The sequence below is a fragment of the Falco cherrug genome, chromosome 4, assembly GCF_023634085.1.
Source record: "Falco cherrug isolate bFalChe1 chromosome 4, bFalChe1.pri, whole genome shotgun sequence".
Taxonomy (NCBI): domain Eukaryota; kingdom Metazoa; phylum Chordata; class Aves; order Falconiformes; family Falconidae; genus Falco; species Falco cherrug.
Genome location: NC_073700.1, coordinates 67,316,336 through 67,344,295, shown reverse-complemented (window position 1 = coordinate 67,344,295; position 27,960 = coordinate 67,316,336). Strand labels below are relative to the sequence as shown.

The following is a 27,960-nucleotide window of genomic DNA, read 5'->3' as shown; positions in this document are numbered from 1 at the left end:
TTAACTTCAGGTAACTTTCCCTTAGAAATGTGATCTATTTTTTTTTTTCTTTGATAGTGATCTGTCAACTATAGCACGTTTACGGGCTGCTGCCTTTTAATAAAGATAGCTCAGGAATTAGTGTCTGAAACAAATCCTTATGTGGTATTATATTGCCAACTCAGTAAAAAAAAAAAGAGTCTGTACAGAGTTGCCAGATAACTCACACAGTTTGCAACATGACACTTTATCAGTGGCCTAATACAAAATTTAGAAACCCGGACACACAAATTTCTTAACAGATACAGCATTTTAAGCTATCTTCCTTATCATTAAGGCAGTGCTTAATGTAAGGATTTGAGGGCAGAGGTTAGGTCGTGTATTATGGCATCAATTTCTATGCCTTATTTTTGTTTTGGATTTATTTGGGAAGGAATAAACAAACTTGAGTGAAGAGTTTAGAGCTCTGTGCTGGTTATGAAGCATCTGCTTCACTCCTGTGTTTCTGCATTTTCTTTAGAAAAACAGCTATCCAAAAAAATTCTGGACATAATTATATATAACATGCATTTTCTTTACACAATACGCCATGGTTAATTCAATTTGAAGGGCTTTCTCCTAGTTCTGGCAAACTTTGTCAAGCTACCATTTTGACTTCATTTCTGTGGGTTTTGTTTCGGCTTTGTTTTTTTTAACTTTTATGTTTTAAAATCAGAGAAAGCTTGTTGCAGTTAAAAAAAAAAAAAAAAAAAAAAAGGACAATATTGGAGAAATCTGTTTCCAGCAATCTAATATATTGTCTGATGTTCTTCTAGGAACAAATACATCATGTGGATTTTTATGTGGGAGGATTTTTAGACTTTTAATGGTTGGGTGTTAGCTACAAGGTTCATGTGACATGACAAATGTGGAACATCTGTGTACTGATGCTCATCAGTGTTCTAAAAGTCATTCCCATCACCACATGCATTGAATTAAATACAAGAATTTAGGGAAAAAATAGTTGGAAGAACATATTTTGTCAAATACAATAGCAAGAATATGTTGTGCAAGCCATCAGAGCTCACTCACGCACTTCTTATTCAGAAGTCTGATGTGCTTTATGCATTAACTGTTACTGCCTTTGGACTGGGAGCGTGTTACCTCTCTAGTCAGAGGCAAACTATTTTCTGGATAGAAATTACAGTTTAATGTAAGGGATTTCTTGATTCAGTTCCTTGTCTGAGTGGTGTATAGGCTGTACATGAGATAAGGGGTTGGCCAAGTTGGCATACTTGAATTGGAAATGAAGTGGCTGAGTGGCTTTGACCAGGGTCTCTCATATTAAAACATGAGTGTTATTCATAATTCTGCCTGAAATGACCTTTCTTAGCAACTGGTATTCTTGTAAATCCTGAGTGCTACTGTTTGACTCCATGCTATAACTGGAATAAGAGTTTTTGGCTATAAAATGACTGTGATGTAGGAGAGAAAAGCAGTTCTTCTAGGAAGAACTAGCATTCTGGACCAGTAGATGGGAATCCCATTTCTTCTTAGACCGCTTACCAAATTGCATGAAGGGTGCTGTACTTCATTACGACTTGTATGCTTGATGCTATCACTTTAGCCTACCAGATGCTGCTGGGTTTAGATTGCAGGACACAGTACATCCGAAAAGCAGACTCCAGGATACAGGTCACAGCTTATGTTGAGGTGGAATTCCTTGCTGGGGTGGCAGGAAGCTCACAGCTATGCAGAAGGCAAATGTGGTAGGTAATAGTAGTTGTCTTCCTAGTGACTTATATATTTCAGAAGTGGTCTGAAACTTTAGATGTTTAGTTTTGAACACATCATTAAGTAGCGTTTTTCGGGTTTGTTTTAAGTAATGCAAAGCTATTCTTTCAGATGTTGTCACTACGGATAAGGATTTATTGAATTCTTGTACTCACAGCTCTAAAGCCAGTCTTAAAAACTGAGTCCTTACTTTATGGATTATCTTCACAGGCTCGAATCTGGGAGTGCAAACATAAAGGACCTCCTTTAGTTGTTCTGAACTTCATTTCAAACAGCTATCTCTGAAATGATTTCCAAATACTTCCTTCATACATGGAAATTACAATTGGCTGTTTTCATGCTGTGCTTAACTCTTTTTGAACTTAGTATTTCTGAAGCTTCTATGACCTTGTTCAAAAGAGATTTCAGTTTATAAGAGTTTCTACATAAGCATGTACATAAAAGCTCTCATTCCAACATAGCCCATAGGCCTGCATTTCAGGGACAGTGTGTACAGACAGTGGAGAGCTTAAACACTGAAAATGTCACTTCACTTGGAAACGGCTTCTGAATGATGCCCTGCTTTTAAAAGAGGTGTAAGAAATGATCTGAAGGGAACATCTCTGGGATTTGTTGTCCAGAGTCAGGTGCTTAGGGAGTGGACAGAAGTGGTATACAAGTACCAAATAATTTGAGTATCCATTTTAATAGTCCTGTTCAGCAATGCTGTTGTAGAATTTGCTACACTTTCATTAAATAGTTTTTATCATAAATCTATAGTTAGCTCTTAACAAATGCAGATTCTTTAATCATTGAAGTTGTGGGGGAGGAACATTTTTGTTTGGGTTTTATGTTGAGAGTTTTGAAACGAATTTATATATCTTTGTTTGGTTTTTTGTTTGTTTATTTGGGGTTTTCTCTTTTCAAAAGCTGTTGGTCAAAATCAACCAGCCACTCTCCCACCCCTGCCTGCCTGGGCTGTCTAAGAGGCCACCTCCCCAGCTGACTGTGAGCCCTGTGACTTTAGTGAGCGAGGACCCATGCAGGCTTTTATATCACATTTCCAGCAGACTTCTTGTCTTGAATGCTGGCTACAGTACGTATATCTGATTAAGCAGCTCTGTCCACATGCACTCTAAAAGTTTGGTACAGAATCTGGGCTGATCTAGTTGTGATCTATCTGGTACAGGACTTGCCCAAACCAAGTGTTTATATTTGAACATTGAGCTTTTTTTTTTATTTGAGCTTTTTTAATTGAGCTTTGTAAAACTGTAGTTAAGAAAGAGTTCTGTACATCCAGAGTGTTTAGGTGTTAAATTAAGCTGGTGTTCAAAGTAGTTAAATGCAACTTTGATGTTAATTACTTTATGTAAACACAGCAGTATCTTCACATCCTTAGAACAATTTAAGTTACATAGCTTCTTTTAGCCATGCTCCAGTTTTGTTAAACAATTGAGAGTAATCTTTCAAGGCCCTTCTGACTTCAGTCTGTTTTATGGCATGAAAATATCCTTCAGAGTGCTAGGAAACTAATCTGATAATTTTTCTAAGGCTTTGAAAAGACTTCTGATGTCTTGAGTCTTTATTACACTAGAGGTCAGTGTATGACGGGAGCTTCTGTGAGGTGGTATAGAGTTTCTTGCAGAATCCTATTTCATCAAATTTGAAACCAGATTCTAAGAGAAACTGTAGCCTACTACTGTGGAGAAAACTTCATATTCACTAACATGTCTTATGACTTTCTTGGCTAAAGGGCTTTTTTGAGCTTCCTGCTTTTAATTCTCTTTGCTTAAGGAGTATTTGGCAAGTATCAATAACAGCACTTTAATGTGGTAAGCATGAATATGCACACTGTTGTTCCAACGTGCATCTCAAACGTTCATCTTGCAATGCATTAACACGACTTTTTGGTTCAGATATATTTCTATATGCCATGCTATTTATAGGCATCATCCTTAACTTGTGCACTGTACTTATTAAGGGCATGGTGGGAGAACTGCACGTGGACCCATTAATCTTAGTGCAGATGTCAACTTCCTGGGCACTGAACTGGTAACTTCCAGGTGAATGGCTGCACTTTTGGGTGTTGAGGGAAGCACAGTCAGGCATGATTCTATCATGATACACGTAGAGATTGTTTCCTCTGCAGGTGTTCTTCAGTTGTCCAGAAAAGTAATTTCTTTAAACATCTGGAATGTACAAAACCAGATTGTTTCTGAAAACATCATTGGGCAGAGGGTCTGGAACAGAGGGTCAAACTATGACAGTGTTATGTGAGGTCAAATGGGAGAGAAATGCACTGGAGGAGAGTCCTGCTGACTGGAGCAGATCACATCACAAATGACAATTTAAGTAAGATGGTGGAATAGGAAAAAGTAACAGCAGGGTGGATTTGCACTCTTGAATGTGTTTTCTAAGAGAACTGGCTACAAACAAAAGTGCCTCTATGCTGTTACATTTCTGTAGGGTTCTTCTGAAATGTCTTGAAAACAAGGAAAATAAGATCATGGGATATTAAGAGTTTATACCAGCTAGCACCAATATAGAGGTTTGTAGAGCTGAATTGTGCTGCTAAGTGTTTTTTCCGAGTGTTCAAGAGAGACCTGGACCAATGAAAATTCTTTTTGGCCTTTCTTTTTGGTGAGGTGGAAAGGGGAGGGGACACTGTAAAAGCATAACCAGCATTCTGAAAACCTCCTTTGCACTTGGCTGCTGCCCAGTATGTTTTGTTACATGACTCTGGAGCATCAAGAAGGATGACACCTCAGTTGAGATAGCATGAAGGAGGTGTTAGACTCTGGTTTAATCGAACTCCCTGTGAGGATTCCTGGCTTCACAGGGAAGTTGCACTCCTCTACCTCTTTCCCAGGTTTTCCCAGACTGTATGTTTTTTGTTCTTTTTTTTATCCTCTGTAAGAAATGAAGAATTTTGCAGAATGGGGCCTTATCGAAACATCTCTAAGTTTTGGTCTCAGGCTTTCTTGGGTTGGGTTTGAGGACCATGAGAAGGCAATGGCTTAGCAGAACTGGTGTGATATAAGTCATTAAGCAACAAATAAAACATCCAAAAAATTTATTTCCTTTTCCTGTCCTTTTGACATTGGAGGAATGCAACCTTAATTTGTTTCAGTGAAAGTCTTTAAAGTCTGTTCTGCACGTAAGACCTCCAGATCTATGAAGCTTATCTTAAAGAAGAGAAGCTGTTGTAGCTGTCCTGTAGCTAGCCTAGTGAATAACCTGATGGGTCACTGCGGATTCTTGCAGGGGAGCTGTATTTCTGTCTGCTGTGCACATAGTAACAACCTTTCCTGGTTCAGCTGTCAGGTGTTAAAATTAATCCAAATATTGATGTTCCCTGCATCCAGCAGAATCTTTGTCTAGAATAACTGTAAGTTTGATTATTATCCTGGATCAAAAATGATGGATCTTTGTAGGTAAACAGAAGTGATTACACACTAGTCCCTCTTTCTAGTTCATAATTTCAAGTATCCAAATGATATTTTGATGTCTGTCTTTCCTTCCTGATGTACTGACTGATTCCAGGACCTATCTATTGTGTAATAAAGCAGAGTCCATCAAAAAGGCAAAAATTAGTATTTGGAGTGTCTTTTCCTGCTTTTGTTCTAAACTCTCAAAAAGTGGGAGTTATCAGATACACGGTTCAAGTGGCTTGCCAGACACTTCTCAGATGAACTGGAGAGAGAGTGCAAAAAATCGTAGCTAAGGTCAGTCTTTAAAAGGTTGGAATTCACTTGCCAGCTTTCACATTTTGGTTTCAATCTCAAATGTTCCCTGGTAGGTGCTCTGTATTTGTTAGGCCTTGTGTTTGTCTCATCTTGTCTTCTTGCCAAAACTTCTCGTAAAACTTCTGACACTAAGAGGGTTGTATAGAATATAGTGACATAGGCAAATATAAAAAGACCCTGTCAAGACAGTTCAATTCACACCAGATATTCAAGGTTCCTTTAAAAGGGTAGACTTTGACAGGCTTCAAAGCCACAGGCCTTCAAAACTGCAGCACCACAGTGTTCTTTCTCTTGATCCAGTACATAAATGTAGTATTTGCTAAAAAAGAAATAATGAAATACACTAGTGGGATAGTGGCAGTGCATATGCTGTGTGTTGTAAATGTTGTCTATTCCCACCTCACAGTGGCTTCCAGGAAACCTGTGAAGTAGTTGACCATAACTATAGTTGGATTTCAAATCCTTCCTTTTCTGTCTTTTTAAAATGTTAATATATGAAGAGGAGGAAGGTAGAAACAGTAGAATTAGGCAGCCCTACAGTTAAGTAGCAAGAAGGAATTTAGAGACTGAGCATTATGTGATGGTGGAGAAACTAGTTTCTTTCAACTACCCCTTGCTGACCTTCTTTTTTTCTTCAATTTTCCTACCAGGATGAAGTGAGTCCCCACTCATTTACCCTTCCAAAGAGCAGGAATGCTCATCTGAGGTGAATGAAAATTGAAAATGGGAAAACAATAGTATGTGGTTTACCATATTCTGGGAACTGTAGCTAGTTTCCTGCCTTAAATACTAAGATAAATGTGGGTAGGCAGTAAAAACTGGCTTAGTTAAAATTTGTGAATGGCTGCATAACATTAGGGAGAAGACTGAGTTGCTGCCTCTTCTGTTCTATTGACTCTAATGTAGTCTATCTTTGGAGGTTTGCTTGTCTTCTAAAATCAGATTTCTTCCTAACTTGGGCAAAATCCCCGTCCTATCTATCTTTCAGTCTTTTCAATTAATTATTTTTGTTTTGACCTCTTCTCTAGATACTGTTATTAGTGTCTGACACGTCCAGCAGCTGCAGTGGAAGCAGAGCAGTGGCCTGACTGCTCTTAGCAGTTGTTGCTCTGGTCACATAGGGTATCATGACTTCATTTTGTGCCTCTTAATAGATTAAAAAGGAAGTTTAATAAAGCTGCTGTGAAAGTGAAAGCAGTGTGTTTGGCACCTAAAAATATATACAGGTGAGCTGAATCGCACCCTGGAAGAGTAAAAATGTTGTTCTGGCTATCAGCTATATTACAGGAGAGAGAGACAATAATCCGTTTAACAGCAGACTGTTCCATGGAGTTCAGGTCTGCATTGGTGAACTCTTCACTGCTCTGTGGAGCGAATCAACTGCACTGGTGGCACAGAATAGAGGTAACAAGTCACAGTAGTTGATTATTGTGAGTTTTTATGAGTTCAGGGGCCTGGCATCTTTAATGACAATGTGGTGCTGGGTAATTCAGCTAGTTTGAAACAGCCTGACTTGGATACTGCATCAGCATGAATCTCCACATGGATTAAATCACCCTGTGGGAAAACAGTGTTGTAGGCAGAGCTAGAGATGTTTTGTATTTGCCAAAGAAGAAAATAAAAGCAGTTGTGGTTCAAGGTGTGGGGATCAATAAACAAGCCATGTAGCAGATGTTGTCTGCAGAACTGGACTTTCTTGACAGGTCAAGTGCTCTCTTCAGGGAGAGGTCTTAGGTCTGTCTCCTGATTGCTGTGGTTCTAGGAAGACAGATGGCTCTTCCAGTTGTATCCACTAGTGTTTAAAATTAAAGATTTTGAGGGTAGTAGTTTTTTTGGTATATGCTGCTGATCTGTTGTTATCTTCATTGCTGCTTCACCTTACTGAAATGTGTAATACAGACTACTTCGTGTGAGGTGGCTAAGTGAAAGCTCGGCATTTCTAGAGAAATTGGTAGTTCAAGAATGTGTCTCCTGTTAAAGGCTCAGACTAATAACTGAAAGGTCAAGTTCCTTGGGGCTCCTAGCAGACTTGCAAGGCCTCTCTTTCCCTGTCAATATAGCTACAGTGCATTCATAGCTGGGCTTTGAAAAGTGCTGTTGCTTGTGGTAAACATCTTGTTTATATGAGTGGTCAATATACTCTAAACTGCTTCATTCCCTGTAGTCAGTCAGGTCATCCCGTTTGTGCAGCTGCCTGGTAGATCTGAAGTTCTTTTCATACCCTGGGATGTGCATTTGTGGTTCTTACCTATACTTTTTTGTATATATACTTTTTTTTACTTACTTTGTTGTAGGAGGAGGACTGCCTTTTGGATTGTGAGCCACTTGGACATGGTGATGCATATCTGCCTAGAGGGTCAGGCCTGGATATTTGGAATTTAAGGTGAGCTTGTGCTGAAAAATGAATGTGGATGTGAACCAAGAACTATGGGCTGTTGTTTTTCTTCTTTTCTTTCTGCAGTTGTTTGTATCAAATATTTAAAGAAGAATCTGTGTGTGCCTCATGGTACATATGTAGCATTAATAAAATGCAGTGGTATAATAGCTAAGATCCCAGAGTACCCTTTAGGACCTTCAGAAAAGCTGGATGGTATTTGAATACCTAGGAGATGCTAATGCTGCTTTAAGAAGAAATGTTATTCAATATGAAAGTGACAATAAGTGTTCCCAAAACTTCACCTCAGTATGCACTGAAGGCAGCAGGCAGCTGAGATGGATCCCCTGTTCCAACCTTTCTAGCATTTCCTCTTCCAATTGTGTAACTAAATAGCTTCAGCCATTCTAGACTATGGACAATCCCTGTAAATGTAGGATTTTCATTATTTACATATGTGTAGTCTACCTTTCATGTTACCCGCTCTTCATGCTGCAGACTTCTGCTGATAATTTCTGGGTTTGATTTGATTCAGTTTTTGTCAGTTCTTGGCTATGGGAAAGCATTTCCCAATGCAAACACAAACAAAGAACAAAAGGGACATTTTTTGTAAGTCTGTGTAGCAGGTTCTGTCAGTCCCATAAAGGCAGAGCTCCCATAAATTGTGTAGCGCATTGGATTAATGTTGCTCTTGGGTAATTTTGTGAGTGGAGAGATGTGATTTTTTGGAAATGATCAGGAAGATCTCACTGGTTTGTATCAGAAAAATAATATATAGATGATCTATCTCTTAACTTTCCTAGAACAGAACTCATGTTTAATTCTGGCCATACTACCTGGAAAGAGCTGTCAGCTGTCATCCTACTAGCTCTGTCACCACGCATAGCCTATGTTTTTTCCTCGGAGCTATGGTAGGCACTGTGTCAGTTGTTGCCCCAAAATTATGTCAGAACTGTTTTCTTTGCAACTTGCCATAACTTCTGAAGGCTGGGGGGACACAATGTAAGAAGTGGAAGTTTGAATAATAGCTTATTTTGCTGTTTGCAACACCTTATTTAAATAAAAAAATAAAGTGGGGGACTGGGGATAGTGCCTACTCTTACATGTGCTCAAGAGCTTGAAAAGTTGGAAGGGCTTGTAGTAGAAAAGGGAAACCTTATCTTGATTCCCAAAAATTTGGGTTTGGAGCATGGTCATGCAAAAAATTGATTGGATCTTGACAATTTTGCATTAAAGCATTTGCAGTCTCCTCCAAAAATGTTTAGAGCAAGTGTATTTACATCACAGTTACTAGCTGTATACTTTCTGTCAGTGAATAATTTAATGAAGGTGAGCAGAAGTATCCTGTTCTTGCAAGACTAAAGCGTGTACTGAAAATTCTTTGAAGAGTCGTGTCAATTTAAGTTTTTAAGGGTAATGTGTACTTAAAGAACTTCTTCCAGCAAAGACTCAAGTAAGTCAAGCCTCCAGAGGGTTTCTTGCTGAACTTGCTTCTCAGTATATATCACCATTAAATGGTTGTAACCTTCAAGAGATGATGCTGTCAAACCATGTGAATGGGTATTCTGTCTGTATTTAAAATCAACAACTAAAATCCATGAGGATGAGATACTGTCTTTTCATATCATCACAGTAGCCACAATTTCTGAAGAGATATTTTGGTTCTTTTTTAATTTACAGTGTGTTGGCTTTGCTAGCAGCATACTGTTTATCATATACTACCTGTATATGATAATAATATATAATTATAATATACTTATTATTAATACAAATATTTTAATTTTTAATTTATCAATTTATTTTATATATATTATATAGTGTTATAAAATTAAGATATTAAATTACATGAAACATTATTTCATTTCTACCGTTTCTAGGATAAAATTGAAACATAGGGGATGCCCAGTTTTTATAAATCCCCATCAATTAAGCAGTATCCTTCAGGTTAATATCACATGTTGAACACCTGTGCTATGTTCTCCCTAACCTGGACACAAACTTAATCCCTCGCCCTTCTGAGGATAAAGGCAAAACCAATTGTTTCCTATTTATTTTCTCAGATGTCGATAAGACTATGCCCTTCTTCTATGGTTTCAATTCAACTACTTTTCTGAATACTTTATAAGCTGAACTATTAATGCTTTCACCAATTAAAAAAACAATGCCATGTCATACCTCACAATCTCTTGCTGACCCAGAATATTATTATTTTTTCGGTTTTGGGAGCAGTGTGCTTGAAATTTCACACTTTACTGCTACAGAACAGTAGTACTAGACTTCTTGCAGAAGTCAAGCTTACAGGGAATGTCGTCCTATTGAAAGGGGTTTCCTCTTATACAATGTATGATAATGCTTTTGTTAAAATGTGTGTATTTGGCATAGTACCTGTTGTGCCTAGTGTTCTCTGGCAATATTACTTATCCTCACTTTGCCTGGGGATGGAAGGGTTAGTGTTGGATTAGCCTGGCATCTTGTGCAGAGAGTCAGGTCCTCAGCTGTGTTTGAAAGTGTACCATTATCTTCACCTTCTACCTTGTGGTAAGGACCACTCTTTTGCTATTTTCTCCTTACAGTTCATTGCAGGTTTGGGATTGTACTACTTGAAGGCATACCCAAAACTTTGATTTTTGTTGTCATGGACTTTTTTGTTTGTTTGTTTAGAGCATTGGGAAATTTTAGTAAAGATGTTGCCAGACGAAGAAGGGTGGGATAGGGAGAGTGCAAAATCATCTTCCTTACTGCTGCATTGCTTTTCAAATTAATAATTCCTGGTAAGAAAGGAAGTTATGTCCAATGTCACTCCCAGAAATTTAACATGCACGTGGCCTGGGCTATTGACAAATGTCCTTAGCTATTTATTATGGTCAACAAAACAGCATCCTGACTATTGGAGAGTTGTAAATTTTGGATTAAACCAATAATCTGTTCAGTCTGACATCCTTTCTGATGCTTTGTGCTTCTTTCTGTAGTAAGGCTTTTGAGGAGCAGCCTGGCCACCTAGGACATTTCTTCCTAATTTCTGTTCAGTGAAAGATTTCAGGTTTGTTTCTAGGATCTGAAATACTCATGCCTCTTTCCAAAACTTTTATTGCTGTGTCCTACTGGAAGTCTAGAATTTTTCTTCTTTAGGAATATTTTGTTTCCCCCAAATTGTAATAACTCAAGAGTGTTGGTGCGAAGCCATGCAAAGCAAGAGAAGGTCAAGAAATCTGAGAAATGGTGACTCAGTTGTACTGCTTTTGCTAACTACTTTTGAGTTGTGGATTCTAGCTTCATTAGTGGCTCTGCAGATACTGGTGTTTGAGACTTGCAACTGATACCTTTTCTAAAAACAGAGGGAGGAGAGGGAGTACTCTGTTTATTTCCACAACCACAAGCAACAGTTCCAAAATACACTTGTGGTTGTATCGCAGAGTTATGAATCTTAGGTTATCTAGTGGTGACTAACATGGTGAGACAGTAGCCTAATATGTCCACGCTTTATTTATAAAAGGTAGCCCTTATTTGAGACAGGAAACACCAGTGTTTCATTCACTGTGTTTGCTGTATCCTAAAGTACAGATATCAGGTCTTTCCAAATATTCACCTTTCAGGGTATGACTGCAGGTTCTTAAGGATTTTGCAGTGCAGAAAGAAAGAAGCTCCTCTCCTCCTCCACCTTCTCTCCTTCCAGATGCTTTTTTAGGCTGTCCTGTGGTTTGATCAAAGTTAACAAAGGGTTGCGATATCTCTTGATCAGATAGATTTTTCACTTACACTGTGCTGAATTTGCAGCCACTTTATTATCTCAGTGGAGTGGGGGCTCACAAATAGATTGTAACAGCTTTCTAAATTCTTCAGGCAGAATATAAGATTATACCAGTCATTACATTTAGAGAACCCTACAGGTCAAAAAAAAATTTACTTCTTCCTCACTGCAGAGTTTAATCTGTAGAGTCTGGGTGTCTGTCTTCAGAAATGCAGCAATCTTTTACTGTTTTGCTTATTTAAAAATAAAATGGAAGAGCAAATCATCCCTGGAAAACTGGAAGATCCTTAGTTTTGGGGGTTTACATTAAAGATAAGGTGGGTTGGAGGGCATAGGTTTTGACACAAAAACATGTAGCCAAACAGAAGTCTGTGGGACTGTCCTCCCTGACACTCTACTCTGAGTGCAGGGAATTTTTTGGCCCTGGGGCAACAACACCAACCATAGTATGCATCTGATAGTGGAAGAGCGAACAGTTTGTTCTCCCAGAAAGACAAAAAGTGTTTGTGTTTGGAGTTTTTTTGTTGTTGTCGGGTTTTTTTTTAAGATGAAGAAAAAGTCCTCTGTGGGTCATTTTAGGCTCTCACAGAAACTTGAATATGCTAAATGAGTGTGGTTCCCTAGCTGAGCCAATAGGGATAGCCAGGCACAGGCAACACTTTTATCCCACGAGAGGGAGGAGGGGTGAATGAGCTAGAAGATATAAGCTGAAACAAAGCCATGCTGTCCTTCTGAGTCATTCGCATACACTGGATGGGTAAGGCTTCCTGCTTCCTGGGACACAGAAGTGGGGTCATGATTCTAACAATGGATGCTGGTAAGTCACTTTTTATTAAATTTCTCTGTCTGTCTTTTCTGGGAAGACTCTCCTTCTCCTCCCTTTCCCAGCTGAAAAGAAGATATCTGTAAACTGGGAAGTTGAATTGTTAAATAAACGCATGCTTAATCCAGACTTCTCAGGCTGTGTGTGCTTTACTGTGCATCACACTGGTGTTATTTGACTGTTACTCATTGAATCACATATCCTCTCTTGCAATGCAAGACCTCAGTATTAAAAATGTGTCTGTTAATTTGTACTTCTGTCTTCATGGGGACAGAAAGTGTGGCCTGAGAAGTACATGATGTCTCACTGTCTTTGGTAATAGAGGTGATAGTCGCTGGAAGATGCATACTAGATTTTACTTTTGCTGTAAAGAGCTCACGGTGATCTAATGTATTGGCTGGGGCTTTCGCTACTCTGTTTACAGAGATTTTGTCTTGGGGAAGAAGAGGGAGAGACAGCTGCATTTCTGTGGTAGTCAGTTCTGCTTTTTGTGTTTATAGCCAGGGAAGTTTATGTGAAAAAAGCACACACAGAATTATTATTTTTTATTTTTTTTTAAATTAGGTGTGAAAGTGAAATCTAACATAGTTCCTCGTGTGATAGGGAGAATGAATATAGAGTGGTTTCTATAAAAGAAACGTGCAATCCCAGTCCTCCTTGAGAGGGAGTGTGTTTCTATGTCATAACTCGCATCCTTCAAATTCCACAGTAATAAAAGACCTTGGATTTGAAATGGTTATGGATAGGGCATAAAGCACCAGTGGTTGTGCTCTGGCAGCATGCTCACGGCTGCTTTTTCTCTTACCAGTTGCAAGCATGCCTACTGCATTTTTAAGAGCTCTGTTGAACTTTTGTCAGCAGTTGGTTCAGCTACTTTTTTTTCACCACAGAAGCATAATGTAACAAGTTCTACAAGCTGCCTTCAAAGTGCTAAACTTACTCAGGCAGATCTTGCTGGTCTGTTTTATCTACTTGTCACATGCTCAGTTTACTCCACGCTAATGGAAAGGCACTGTCCCCTGTGTATCTGAATTGATTTGGTTGGGCATTTGCTAGGGCCTAAAGGGAAAACTCTGTGCCTTCTTCAGTTCTTTGACTTTTTTGAGACTTCCAGAAGGTGACCCAGCTAGGTTCATGATGCTCAATTTAGAGGAGATAGCAAACTGTTTCATTTAACCCACCCACACTTAATTGAACTTGCTTTGTCATCATTTGTAGGCAAGATTGGAATCAGTGACTCTTTTTGTGTTCAAGGTATGTTACATGCTTTGCAAATCAGTTAAAACCCAGGCCCTTTAACTGAGATGATAAAATTTAACACAATATCAGGGAGGAGTAGGATGGCATATGGCTGACAACTTTCCATGAGGTGGAAGAGAATGGGTTTTGTATTTGTCCCTTTCATCGGAATAGCTTCTAGAGGAGCCAAATTTCAGGCCCTTCTTAAAGCAGTTTGCAATTAGCAATCCCCTTCTCCCCCTACTTGTACAAGGACCGATGCCTAGATGGTAGATGTTATGCCCGGTATTATAGGAGTATGCCTTGGCAATGTTCAGGATTTACGTGCTTGCAGGAGATACGGATCCAGGCTTTGCCCTCAAGACACTTCTTCCCCTTTGAAGTACCAGAGTCCTTGTACTGCACTGGAGTAACTGAACTTTTTGTGTTGGAAAGGCTGGATGGTAATAATTTATGGCTTAAAAAAATCTTTTATTTGCGTATACTTCTGTACTTGCATTGTATGCCGTTTCTTTGCACTGAGATGAGCCATAAACATAATGCTACTCACCTGTGTTTCCAAACCTATGTCTTTTTCCAGAACAGTGTCACTGCAAGGAATTACTGCACTCTAGTAGTCCTAGTGGTAATTTTCAGAGTTATATTGACTTGTATGTTTAATAAACATACATTCTGGAAGCTCCCAGTTCCTTATGAATTCTTAAATTATAGTTCTCAGCTTCTTAGCAGGAAAATGGTTTTAACTGCCTGAGAGGAGACATTGTAAGTCAAGGATACATGAGTTCTAGTACTTCTCAAGAGTATTTAAGTTACAGAAAAAATAGACAAGCAATTCAGTGCCTTATGCCTTAATCTGGGACACAGATAGTGCTCTGTGAAGTTTATCTGCTTAGTTTCACCTATCTTTTAAAGCTGAGCTTACTGTTCTTGGAACTGTTTGCTTATTTCAAATTGTATATTTACTTTACAAGTAAGCACTGATTTTTATTTTTTTTTAATGTGCATCAAATTCTTAAGCTGTTTTTTAACAGAATAAAATATCTGTTCCTTAAGGTATTTGTAAGAATACTTGTGCTTATGTTTCAAATTTTTATTAGATGCATTTTATTTGGCTGCATTTGTCTTTGCAGCTTTTAGTTTCTCACAGGAGCAGAACTAAAAAAGTTTTGGATGAAGGAAGAAAAAAGGAGAGCTGCAAGATAGAGCTGACAATATAATTGGATTTGAAGCTGCTACAGGCTGGGACTGTTGCAACAGCTGATTTGATCCTTCTGAGTTTCAAGAGCTATTTATGGTAGATTAGCTGTATCAAAGCTGTACTGTTCCAACCATAAAAGGTTGGTCCTATGTGAAGTTGCCGCACTGCATTTGGTTTAGTCCTCTGAGGTTGGAGAGCCTATAGCTTTTTACGTGGATAAATCCAGTGATGGATGGAAATACTAAAGGCATATCAAGGAATAACATTGCTGAGACCTTCAGATGGCAGCGAACTCTTAAAAGGAGATTTTCACTAATAAATTTTTTGCTCTAATGTTTGGAATCAGCTCTTGGATATAGCTCCTGCATATTTACTGCATTTGGTGAACGCATGCTTTTAGGAAAGCGCTGTTCTAAATTTATCTGACTTATCTGAATCATCTTGACTGCACACGTACTTGCCAGCCTTGCATGTTGATATTTGGTAACTTTTGTGAAGTCACTTTTCTGTTTTCTTAGCGGGTGAGTGTTAAGTCCTTTGGAAAGGAATCTTAGCTGAAGTGAGAAGCTTCTATAAAACAAGAATCATTAAATACCTGGCTAAAGACAGCTTCAGGCATTATCAGTAACTATTTTGAGAAGACTTTGACCCCTTCTGCTGCATCTATACTTTCTTTCCTCCCTTGTGTAAAGGCAGACAAGTGGATTTTTTACTGGATTCTGAAGTAAGTAGCACCTCATTCGGACAGCTTGCATGCAGTCGCTCGAGCCAGTTGTTTGAGAATCTTTGTGACTTTGTCAGGTTGAAATGTGAGTGGGTTTATTCCAGCCTATGCATGCCAGTCATTCAGTCTTCCTTAAGGCATTTTGTGTTTTTATTCTCGTGGTTTTGCTTAGAGGATGAGTTCATTCTGCTATGAATGGAAGGCCCTGTCACTGGTTGTTTGTGTGAGATGTCTTAGTTTTAATCCATTAACCTTAGTGGCAGTAGTACCAGAACACTTCTATAAAACCAAAAATTTTCATTAGTAGTTTTCTCTTGTGTTTTAAGAAGTTCTATAAAAACATGTCAATACTGTTGCATTAGATAACTGTTGTATTTTGAGACTTGGAGTGCTCTGGAGAAAGCTTCCTCCAACTTCCCATTCTCTTATTTTTACAAATTACCAGGACACAACAGGTGAAAATTACTGGTACTGTTTTACCTTCCTCTCCTGCAGCAGTATCAGCTGTTAAAGCAGAGGAGCATAAGGGGCAGGGGGCTGGAAAGAGGAGGTTCCTTGCTTCAAGGATATTCCAGGTGTTGCATTTTAATCTCCAGAAACACAAGAATGGTGTCATTCCCAAGGAAATTAATTTTCTGTTTTTCAGTTTCCCTGTTAGGAACTAACAATTAAGGCCATCTGCCATTTCCTTTGGATTATAAATTTGTATTTCTCTGTCAAATGGATATAGAGTTTTAATTCTGAATTATATAAACCTGTGTTTTAGCCTAGAGAATACCAGAAGATGGAACATATCTGAAGAGTTACTGTTTAAAAACTACTTTGTCAGTTTAAAAATAGGAATATTTTATTGAAATACCCCCCTATATTTAATCTTTCTGACACAGACTTTGTTAGATATACATTTAGATTTCTATCTGCATATTTTATAGAAGATTGAATCCTCCTACCTGCAGAGGCAGTGAAGGTTAGGAAGAAACTGCCCGATCAATATCCTTTTTCAGATAGCCTGTTAATTTTTGTCTTTGATTAACAGATGCGTACTTCAGTTTGATACCTGACTTTAAACTGTTTTTACATTGCTTCCAGTAAAATTAGTATTTTTAATAGGCATCCTTTTTTATATGATCTGATTATTTTTTTCCTTTGCTACTTGCATTTTAAAAAGCAAGTTGACATAAATTGCTCCACTAACATGCCTGTGTTATGTTCCTATAAACCTGTTAGAAGATGTCAATTACTTAAGAGCCTTAAAACAGACCACAAAGACATCAGATGTCGAACTTAGGTACCCCACAGTGTGCACAAGAGCAGGAAGACACTGTTAGAGCTCTTAACTTGGGTTTCAGGCTTAAATGCACTAAGGGTGTGATGCAGGAAACATTTTCATTAATGAGAAGTAACACTACCAACTCCTCTTTGTGCAGCGGATGCTTAAACTTGTTGGAACTGGTAAGCTTTCTTCCTTGCTTCTCTGGGGGTTAGTGAGTCAATGTAAGCATGAATTCTACCTCTTTGAATGCTGTTTTGTCTTGATTGCATTGCTAAATTACATTCTTGGCAAAAACTTCCAGTAGGAAGGAGGATTTCAGATTTCTAGGAGCTTTATTCAGAAGGACTATAGCTTTGTACTTGGCATTTCTTTGCTGAATTGCTTGTATTTAATAGTTTATATAGGGTAAAGGTAGTGGGGACGGGCAAGGAGTATTAATCTAGCTATGCCATTTTCACATTTTATACAGAGGAGAGAGATTATGCTGTAACTGTACACAGAGCTCCCCAAAACTATCTACGTGAGGGAAAGTGAAATGGTAGTACATGTTCCTTCTTCACAGCAAGTCAAGGTAGACTCGGAGGTGGTAGAGTTGAGCCACTTGTGACCAAGACATTTCCAGACAGGTCAGAGGAATCTTTTGCCAGTTTTCTGTGTGGAAAGGGTATGTGCGTTATCCTACATACATTGTAAAACGTTATGAGCCAAGGTTTCTCTCTTGTTTAGATTTATGTTGATTAAGCGGTTTGAAAGCTTTATATAGTCTTAGTACATTTGTTTATGCAAAACATTCTTAATAACGTGTAGAATTTATGGTTTGTAGTTTTGCTTTTTTTTAAATGCAGCATTATCATTTCCCTTCCTTAGAACACATGCACATGATTGGCTCTTGTCTGTGAAGCCTTTAATGTGATGAACATAGGTAAAAATTGCAGAAGCTTATTTAGTTTGAATTGTCATTGTTTGAGTTCATGTTTTTTCCACAATGTGTTGGCTGTTTTGCACGGCAATTTCACTACAGTTTTAAAGAGGCAAAAACTTGGGAATGGTTTGCAGTAACAGGGTGTTTTCTTGCTGAGTGCATAGGCTTCCATTTCTCCAAAGAGAAGCCTCTATTTGGCATAATGGAAGGGAATAGTGTACACAATGTTCTCATTAACTCAGTGGTTTTGGTACTTTCCCAACCAGACCCTATAGAGTTAACAGACACATAGGAAGGTTGTGATTTTGAATGAGAAAAAAAAAAAAGTCCTGTTTGGTATCTGCCTTAAGCAGATAAGAATGCATTGGGTAACTGGTGATAAAAATGCTTCTGATGTCACTTACTCAAGTGGTGGTGTGTTGAAGGTAGTCTTTCAGTAGAGAGAGTACAGCAATTATGCATTAAGTCTTTGCTGATTTATTTGGATTTAGTTGATGGGTAGTTTGTCTTTGCTCTTATGATGCCAGTTTTCAGAGTTAAAAAAATATAATCTGTGAAGTCAGATTTCAAAGACCCGGATTAAAATAATGGCATGTCTCTCTTCAGATATATAAAAAAGCATCATGATGAACTTGGACATGAAGCATCAATGTGTCACAATAACTAAGGCCAGATAATGTTTCCAAAACAACTTGAGGCTCCATCAAACAGTTATGCAGGAAGTGTGTAATTTCCTGACAGAACTGAGCCGTTTGACACCAAAAGCTGCCATGCTGTTGCTAGTGGTCTGTTACAAAGGAACTCCGTTCAGGTGTTAGTTGAGAGATTGCATGCTGAAGTACTGTGAGAAGTTAATCATACTTCCATGGAGTTAATGACTGCCAAATGTGTTCCTTGTGTTCCTTATGTTCCTTATACCTGTAAAACTCTTGGCAGTCAGCAAAGACCTGCAGGATGTCATTCTTGCTTCATCATATCAGCCTTAAACAAAATTATTGTCTATTCCGTAAAATAAAACAAAGCTAGCACCGTCTCCTATTAGCTTGCTGTGAAAGGAGTGAGGAGTGTGGATTACTCTTTCAAAACAGTTGCACCAAATGATCTAGGGAATATGTAAATCGTATGTGCTTCACATGTGAAATTTTCAATCTTGCCCTTTCAGACAAGAAGCCCAGTTAAGCCTCAGAGACAGCTAGAATAACTCTTTACCTCTTAGAAAATAATTGCCCCAAATGTTATTATTAGTGTGAAAACTGGACAGTATTTCAATGTCGATTTCCATTAAGTGCCAACTGGCCCCAAACACAAAGTAAGAGCCTACTGGAAGCAGTGTTTCAGGCAGCTGTTGGCTCTCCAGAGGTGACTAAGGGTTGGTAATGCTAACCCTGTAACCACAAATTAGGTCTGGGAGTTGAGACCTGGGTTTTCTTGGCTTTGGTGTCAGTCATTGTAACACCTGCCTGCCTTCAGTTTCCAATAAAAAAAAGTTACCTGATTTGTTAACACAGGCAGCTGGAGCTGAACAACTGAGGCAGTTGTAGCTCCAGAAGCACTGCATTTCGCATTTTGTTCATCTTCATTGTGAAGACAAGTAGCTATTTTTTGCAGTGAATAAAGCTAATCTTGAATGATGTGTTTCTTATTGTTGTCAAACCATCCAGAGCATAGAACACAGACTCAAAGATTAAGCGCTGATATTTCAGGGCAACTTGATAAACTTTTGAAGTTGAGGGAAATAAAGTTTACTGCATGCCTTAACCCTAACTAGAGTTAGTTTATACTAAAACTACTTCTAACAAAAAACATACATCAACTCCCTGAGTTGCACTCAGTGAAACCTGTGTGAATTGCACAAGCTGACTTTGAAAACAGCTCAACATCCATCCTTTCATGCTGATAGGATAGTAAGGGTTGGCTTTGCAAGGAAGGAGTCTTTATGTTCATAGCTGAAGGTTGTGTTTCAGAATGGGAAACTTCATTTTATAACTCAAATCTTTAAAGGCTGCATTACAGGTTTCAATAACCAAATTCTCAAGTTGAGGTTTCTCATGTTTTCTTACTTCCATTTCTTACAAAATAATCACTGGGGAAAAATTAGTAGAAAACCCTATACTTTATAAAACAGCACAGAATAAGTTTTGGTTATAGAGCTCTACTTACTAAAATATTCTAATTGTCAGTACACAGATACCTAAAGGTATGCAACAAATATAATTGTGGCAGATGCAATTTTGATATTGTCAAAATGCATCTGTCAGTTTATATGTGCAAGTATTGGAGTTGCAGATGTTTTAACAATTGTTTTGTTAGTATTTGGGGCAGGATGAGTCGTGCCACTCAGCTGTTTAAAACTGAACTAAGCAATTAACAGAAAAATGTTTATGTATCTCTGCAAGATATCAAGAACATTGCCATTTCAGTCAGCCATAACCAGTTGTACTGAGAATGAACAAAACCATTTGTTTGGTGATCAGTTCTGCTTATATAGCAATCATCAGGAATTGTGCTTCAAATGGTTACAGTTATTTTGTACCTGAAACACTAGTAAATCAGAACAGCTCTGGAAGAAGTGTATTCTGTTTGCAAAATTTATGTGTATTTGGTGTATGGACAACTTTGATATTTTTTTCCTTGTTGAAATTTCTAGAAAGGATAAGGGTCTTTTGGCTTATTCAAATCAAGGCCAACTGAACTAACCACACATACTGACACAGGTAAGATCATTTAATTTTATGAAATGCCATGTGAATCTACTCTTGACATCTCCCAAGGATTTTGGAGGAGTATGGATCAGGCAGTCTTAAGGATACATATGTACATATACATATCTCTGTAAAGGGAAAATAGACTAAGTGAACATAATGCCACTTTCAGCAGATGTGAGTCACAATACTGAAGAGCCAGGCAGGCTAACAGTGCTGGTGTGAGAAGAATTGGCATGTAGAAAACTACACTAAGTCTTCATCTAGCTACCGATCGCCACGTGTATTTGATGTGACCTGTCCAGCCAAAGATCTCACAGAGATGAAAATGGAATATTTAAGCTCTAGAAAACCTGGTTAGGTTATTTTTTTTGAAAGAGTAGCAAAGAATTGGTTGTCTTGAAGTATCTCAGAGCTCCAAAGAATAGATCTGAGGATCGTGTACTCATGTGTAGCATATTGTGACAGATAAGAGACCTGTTCAGCTTAGAGGAACTTTGGTGACTTCAAGCTGTGATGTTAAAAAAGCCCCCATACATGCAAATCATTAGCATTTCTCTTCTGACCAGAAGCTGGAAGCCTTTGCTGGTCAGTTAGATGAAGTCACAACCCTTTTTATGTAAGGGTTCTGTTTAGGTGGGCACAGGAAAAATGATCCATCTTGGCATTTACTCAGCGCCATAAAGGCTTGGATTTTCCAGTGCTAATCGTGTTTCTGGCTATTTGGACTATGTATATTTGGACTATGTAGCTATAAGGATTTGTAATGGTTAAGTCAATGGAAAAAACATAGCATCAATACGCTTCAGTCCAACATTTTGTTCTCTGAGCTAGTAATGTGTGTCAGACATTAACTAGGAGGATTTATAGCAATTACTAATTGCAGAAAAAACATGAAATAGTAAAACTGTGTTCTTCATAGCTGCCCTGCTTTAAACAATGGGGGGTCAAGAGCAGCTTTCCTATTCACTTGCTTGTAGACAGGCTTTTAGGACTGTTTTGAAGTTGCTTCAGGCTGCTAAGTTTCAAATTGAGGTCTCCGCATTTCTTTTGGAAATACCTAGGCAGTTTGGACACCACTTGGTGAGGCTGGTCACATTCTTTCCTACTATTGTCAGGAGTGATGGTTGCTGTCCACCGAAATTAGATACTCTAAGCACACCTACTAGATCATGTCCCTGCAAATGTTTAAGACTAGGGATTCCAAGTCTGTTTTTCTGACTGCTTTCGGCAGCTGACAGTTTGGATTGGTAGATAGGAATAGTGGAAGTCACAACCTTGCTTTAAAACACCAGTTTAGGAATCCCTCACACTCATCCCCCTTCCCAGTTTGCTCCTGAACCACTCTCTCCATGTCTGTCAGTTGGCTGTGTGGCTGCCCAGGTAGGGAACTACTCAGTCTGAGAACTTTTTTCCCCTTCCTCTCTAGCCCTGTGGGTTCCCCAGTCCTGCTCGCCATGGCTATGCCAGTGCAGGTGCTGATTTAGGGGGGGATGGGAGGAGTTGAGGTTTGAAAAGAGCTGCTTAGTGTGGGAGTGAAAATGAAGGACAGGTGAGTAAGGAACATGGCTCCTCTTAGATGGCAGGAGAAGGGACAAAACCTGGGGGCCCTATAAACTGTGAGGTACTTCAGTGCTTTCTGTTGCTTTCACCACATCAGGTGGAATGTCAGCATTTAAATGTTTGTGACTCAAGGACTATCATACTGTGTTCACAGTAGCCTCAGTCTGCTTGTTTTAGAGGCTTAAACAAACCATGGTAAGGCAGGTAGGGTGATGTGTTGTGCTAATATCCTTATGCCAAAAAGAATTTCTCTCTTATTTTAAGCCACTGTATTGATTCTTGGACCAAGCCTACTGCTCGCTCTTCTAGTCAGTGTTAAAATTGCCCAGTTATCTACTTGCCTCTGTGCCATGCTTCTGAAAGAGTGTTGTGGAGAGTTAAGTCTGAATGGTCTCCTACTTGAAATTAGTTAGCTCTGAACCTTTTATTTGAGATGTAAGTAAGTGATTGTTTTGAATCATGAAGGCTTGCATATACTGCCTGTGCTGAGTTGTTTGGACTTAAGTAAAAATAGGTATAAGTAAAGTTAGAGGGTAGTTTTGAAGAGCAGCTATGAAAGACTTATGTTTGATATCACAGGAACTTTACAGCTTGATTTAAGCCAGCACAGTAGTAGTTAGTTTCTAGTGAAACATTAAATGGATGAATATTTCTGATTTAAACCTAGGGCTAGTAATTGAGTAGACTTTTATAAGGGACTTGTAAATGCCTGTCATGATGCGAGACTGAATGCAGACAAGGAAATGTCATGACAACACAACTTTGTGGAAGTTAATTGTCAGGGAAAAAAAGTGACTCCACACACATTCCTCTCAGCAAACACTTAAGATAAATCAGGAACTATTAGGCTTAGTGGCCCTGGCTTGTCTTCCTGCTGTTAGGAGTAGCCTTTCACAGCAGGCCACTTGCTCCCCGTGCAAGACTTTGGAGAGACAGAGAGAGAGAGAGACAGGAGAGAAAGCAGGAATTGAGAGAGATCAAGGATTAGGGACCAGGCTTTGAGATGGAAACGTAGAGCTGGTTTCAAGGAGCAAGGGAAGCACTTAGAGAAGAGGAGCTCTCTCATGCTTTTGTTTTCACTGTCTTGATTGGATAAATGGGCTAGTTTAAACAGGATCTTCAGGTCACCTCTCTGCTGGGAACAGACAGGGTTGATATGCTGGGATAATAGTCTAAGATTTAATCTGAGTATTGCATCATGAGATTACACCCTAGGAGGCGTAAATGACTCGTTCTCAACATGACTTCATTTATGTGTCGTGTACCCTGACAATGCCTCGTTCAGTACTTTGGGATATTTTACTCCATATTCATGTCTTTGATTCAATGGCTATGAAATGCAACCTGCTGCTTGACTTCAGATTATTAACAATTAAATGGTTTGAGTTGAAATAACTCCAGATTGATTAACATTTCTGATTACTTCCCTCTTGTGACATCTGACAATTAGTTGAATTACCAGGTAGTTTTCTGGTGACTGCATTGCTTCCAGAAACCTGAATTTTTGTGGTGAACACTATTTCCCTATTAGCAGAGAGGCAAAACTGAAGTGTGGCCCTTGCATATTCTAAGACTGGTGGGCTGGAACCTAACCATGAAAGCCAACGGAGCTGAGATGTGCCCTTCTGCTTGCAAAGGGATGCTTTACTGCAGCACTGACTGGGCAGACATGTGTTAATCTTCCTGACACAGAGAAGTAATTTTGTCACTGAGTTCACTGAGGGGGTTAAGTGTATTCAGGAGAGTACAGTAAAAAACAGTGTAGTTGGTGGTACTGTTCCCATGGCCATCAAGCTGTACTCCCTGCAGGTGGTCTAGCAAGACAGACAAGCTCTAAATGTTTGGAAATATTTACATAATTCAGGACCCTGACCAACCTGGCTGTATAGCCTATGAGGGTATTGGGTGCTAAAAAAAATATTGGGCATTCAGCTTTATCCCAGCCCATCATGGTTTTCCTTGTAGCTGTAAGTCCTTCCTACAGCCACCTGCCAAGTGTTGTAGCTGTTTAGCTTTAAGGGTTGACAGCTACTTAGACCTGGTTTTTTCGCAGGCCACCAGAAAAAAAGAAAAAAAGAAACGGTGTTTGGGTGGGAATAGAGTTCTGCAGGGCAGACTTGGTTTGGGATTTTCCCCCCCTCTTAAAAATCAAGCTTTTAGCTCAGGGTTCTTGAAGTAAATTATTTTAACCTTCTGTGTTTTTTAATAATAATAACAAAAACAACAACAGCAATAATAATAACAACAGTCATAATAACAACAACAACAAAACCCCCATTCTGCTTCTAAAGGAGATCTCTTACAAGTGAAAGGTCCCCCTTCCACCTCTACCACAAAGGATCTATCCCTGTTAGGGCAAACAGGCAGCTTGTGACTTTGACAATAGGTCTTTGTGTTCTGAAGGCATGGCATAAATTATTCCGTCCCCAAAGAAGGCTGGGAAAGAAAAAAGAAGGCCAAAAAGTCAGGTTTCTTTACAGAAGCAAACCAAAAATACTGTAATTTAACCACAGTTGTGCTGTGCCTGCTGTACCCTGAGTGGTGTCCAGGACTGCCTGCAGTGCAAAGCTTTTCACCAGGTTTTGGTAAGTATTTACAATTCTATTCCCAAACACCAGTCTCTGGGCAAAGCAGTGGCCTGGGAGCTAGAGGAAGCATCAAGAGAAAAATCGCAAGTGATAATGTTCCGTGAAGCCATTTTATTTATGGTACTTCAGATTTTCTGGACTAGCCGATAGGCCATTGTATCAGTCACAATTTTAGCCTTTCCCTTTTTAAAACAGGATCATGATTACATCTTTCAGGACTTCTGACCTTTCTTTACTGTCTGAGTTACTGGTCTTTAATTTCCCATCCCTTTCCCTTCAAGGATTATACTCATTTATTTATTTATTTATTTATTTATTTATTTTATTACTTAAGTTATTCTTTATCTGCATTTCTCTCCTCCTTTTCTCCTGCTAACTTTGAGTAGTCTGCAAGTTCCATTTGGAGATACCTTTAAATATTGCATTTGCCAAATGGTACTGTTGGAAATGACTCTTCCAAACTGAGAGCTTTTCATTGCTTTGTAAATATTCGGATTAAAAGAAAGCAGAAACTTTGAATGCTCGTTTATGACAGATCAACCCTCTTACCATGTTTGTTCTGAAGTGGTGATGGTGAGGGGAAAATAATTGCATCATTTGTTCTGAGCGTAAGGTTTGACTGTGCCTTCAGGAAGATCTATTTAAATTCATTTTGTTAGGAAAAAACAAAATTAGTTCTGAGCTTTCTTGAGCTGTCTCTTTCTCGACAAAGGAGAGGCATAGCCAAGGAGTAGATAATACTATTTGGCTTTCTAGTTTTGCTTTCTAGTTTGCATGAATATTAGGAGGAAGCTCTAAATAACTAACCAAAAATACACATGGCTTAATACATTTAATGTAGCCTTAAATAAATTTCACGTGCCTTACAAACTGTGGCCTAAACATTTGTTGCCCTATTCAAGTTCATAGGAACTTCTGATCTGCCTGCACTATGAACTCCTGTAGAGCTCTCCTTTCAGAACTGGAGATGCTTTACATCTGGGGATGGTTAGGTCACACGTCTGTGAAATACAGTAATGTCCAAGCCAGTGTTTTAAAACTGCAGCACTGTCACAGTTCTGAAAAAAATACACATCTGTCAAACAAACTGCATTTTGGTACAGAACTGTTTATGCCTCTTGGTAATGGAATAATGTGTCACAAACTTTATTTAGCTGTTGCAGTGTGCCAGTTTCATCTGACTTGTAGCACTTGCTGAAGCAAGCTGACTGCATGAAATAGTTGTCCGTACACATCTCATAAACCCCTTGTGGTCTGGGCAACTGTTCTCTCACATAGGAGCAGCCTTTGAAGGGCTGGTTGTTGCGTGCTTGGCTTGTAATTGCAGTGGCATGTAGGAGGAGAGAAACAGGAGGAGATAAGGGAGAAATAGGCATTATAGCCTAGAACCGATGAGCGATGTGAAGAAGCATCACGTCCAGTGGAGGGATTAATAGGTATCCTTAGCAGGAGTACTCGGATGTCTGCTGTGTCTGTTAATCTCTGTGAAATGACCTAGATGGCTGGACTAACTGCAGACCTGATGCACTTTCTGACAGCATAAAATTGGCTTGTAATAAATATGCTAAGGAAGCAGCAGGAATAATGGAACCTCTTTAGGAACTGACATGGCATTGGGTTTTCATAAATCCCTGGAAGTGTAATGCTAGTAAATGAATATTCATAAACCAGGCTATTAAAATTTTAAGAGAACCTTGAGGGGTGGTGATGTCAGACTCCAGAGTTAATTACAGAGATGGTAAAATTCTTGGCTAACTAGGTTGAACACGCTCTCAGAACAGTTTTTACACAATAAAACAATCAGAGGGAGCCACAGCATTGGATGTAGGTTCTGAATCTCCTAATATGTTCCCTGAACTGAAAGTCTACCAGTGTAGAGCAGAGGAATTACTTACATCTGGCTACTGTGGGAATAAATCATCTTCAAGTAGCTGAGTTGCTGATCGTTTCTGCTTGTTTCTGCAATGGAGCTGGTCACAGTTTGTGGCTCGCTTGCTTGACATGAAGTGCCTTGCTGGGCTGGGAAGCATGTGGTGGCTCTCTCGAAGATTGCCAGTTTTTAAATGCAGTCTGTAGCATTCACTAGACTTATTATGGGGGATACTAATGCCACAGTAACTTTACTTACTCAAGGCAGCAATCAGTTTTAAGGATTGTTGCTTTGTTTTAAGACACTCTCAAAAGAGTTATGAAAAAAATCTGATTCCTGATTTTTAGGATAGCTGTATTTTATAATGTTTTCAGAATTACTGAGAGGTTGGAAAGAGCTACAGAGGTCACAGTTATAGTCCCACTTGGCAGAAACAAATTGAAAAATCTCTAACTTTTGTTGATGCTCAGTGTACTCTTACTTTTCCTATTGCATTTTTTCCACAGTATTGATTGAAAATTTAGAAGAAATGCCAAAGCAAATCCCTCATACATGTCCTTGTAGTAGTACAATGGGCAAAGGCGCTGAATAGGATTCTAGTTACACTGGAATCAGGGTAGTTAAAAGGTCCTAAATTTTAGAACCTTACTGAAAGTAATGTTACTGTTCCACTTCAAATAATACGTACCTCCTTTCCTAAACAGAAAGGGTGAAAAGGAAGGACATGTTACTGTGTTTCTTGAATCAAGATCTGTAACACAGGACCCTTTTAACAGCGTAACCCATAGGAGGAAGAGGAACAAAATAATACTTGGCATTTTTTTTAGATGTGGTGTGATGTTAAAACCTAAACCAAACCTTTTGGTCAAGGAACTGGAACAGCTGATCACCCCCTTTATTTTGCCAGAACAAGGAACAGTAAACTCTGTAAATATAGATGAAGCAGTTCTTAAATCCCAGGAAAAAGCCTGAAAACAACTGTGAATCTCAAAACATGCTAAATAGGATCTTGTGGTTTGGGAGGATTTAGAAAATCATTCCAACTTGTTTTGAAATTGAAATCTTCTTAAGAGGCAAGTCTTCAGCAGTCAGTAAGTCTAAAAGAGTTGGTATGTGACCATAATAATGCAAGAAGTCTTAAATTTTTAAATATACTTTATGAGAAATAATTCTTCCAAGAGCTCTCACCAGCTGAGGGAGCGCAACAGGAAATCTCTAATGTCTAGTGAGATGTGCTACAGTTCTGAGGGAGTGAAAATCCCTTATTAACTTCAAACTTTAGCAGCCCTTGTTGCATGGTAACTGAGGAGGTAGTATCTGCTTTTGGGTGTGAAACACAGGCTGCCTTTTTGACAGAGGCCTTCAGAGTCCTCTGAGAGGAAAGCATATTTATCGCTTACCTAATCTTGCAGTTTCCATGATTAAGTAATCATTAATTCTTCCACACTTATTGCTCAGT

The 27,960-nt window shown here is 38.8% G+C and overlaps 1 protein-coding gene across 13 annotated transcripts in view; it reads left to right on the top strand.

The window, feature by feature from the left end:
* The window catches only part of SVIL (supervillin), a 142,411-nt gene that overhangs the window by 21,597 nt on the left and 92,854 nt on the right, over window positions 1–27,960 (top strand). For 5 of the 13 annotated variants that reach the window (XM_055709487.1, XM_055709481.1, XM_055709491.1 and 2 more), the window contains exon 1: window positions 12,370–12,416. The exons of 1 other annotated variant lie outside the window; for it this stretch is intronic. In XM_055709487.1, the coding sequence (XP_055565462.1) occupies window positions 12,395–12,416 (22 nt within the window). In that variant the 5' untranslated portion in view covers window positions 12,370–12,394. Of the gene's footprint in view, window positions 1–7,771; window positions 7,861–12,334; window positions 12,417–27,960 lie in introns of those variants that run through there. 7 more of the 13 variants (XM_055709485.1, XM_055709482.1, XM_055709483.1 and 4 more) reach the window with 4 other exon arrangements.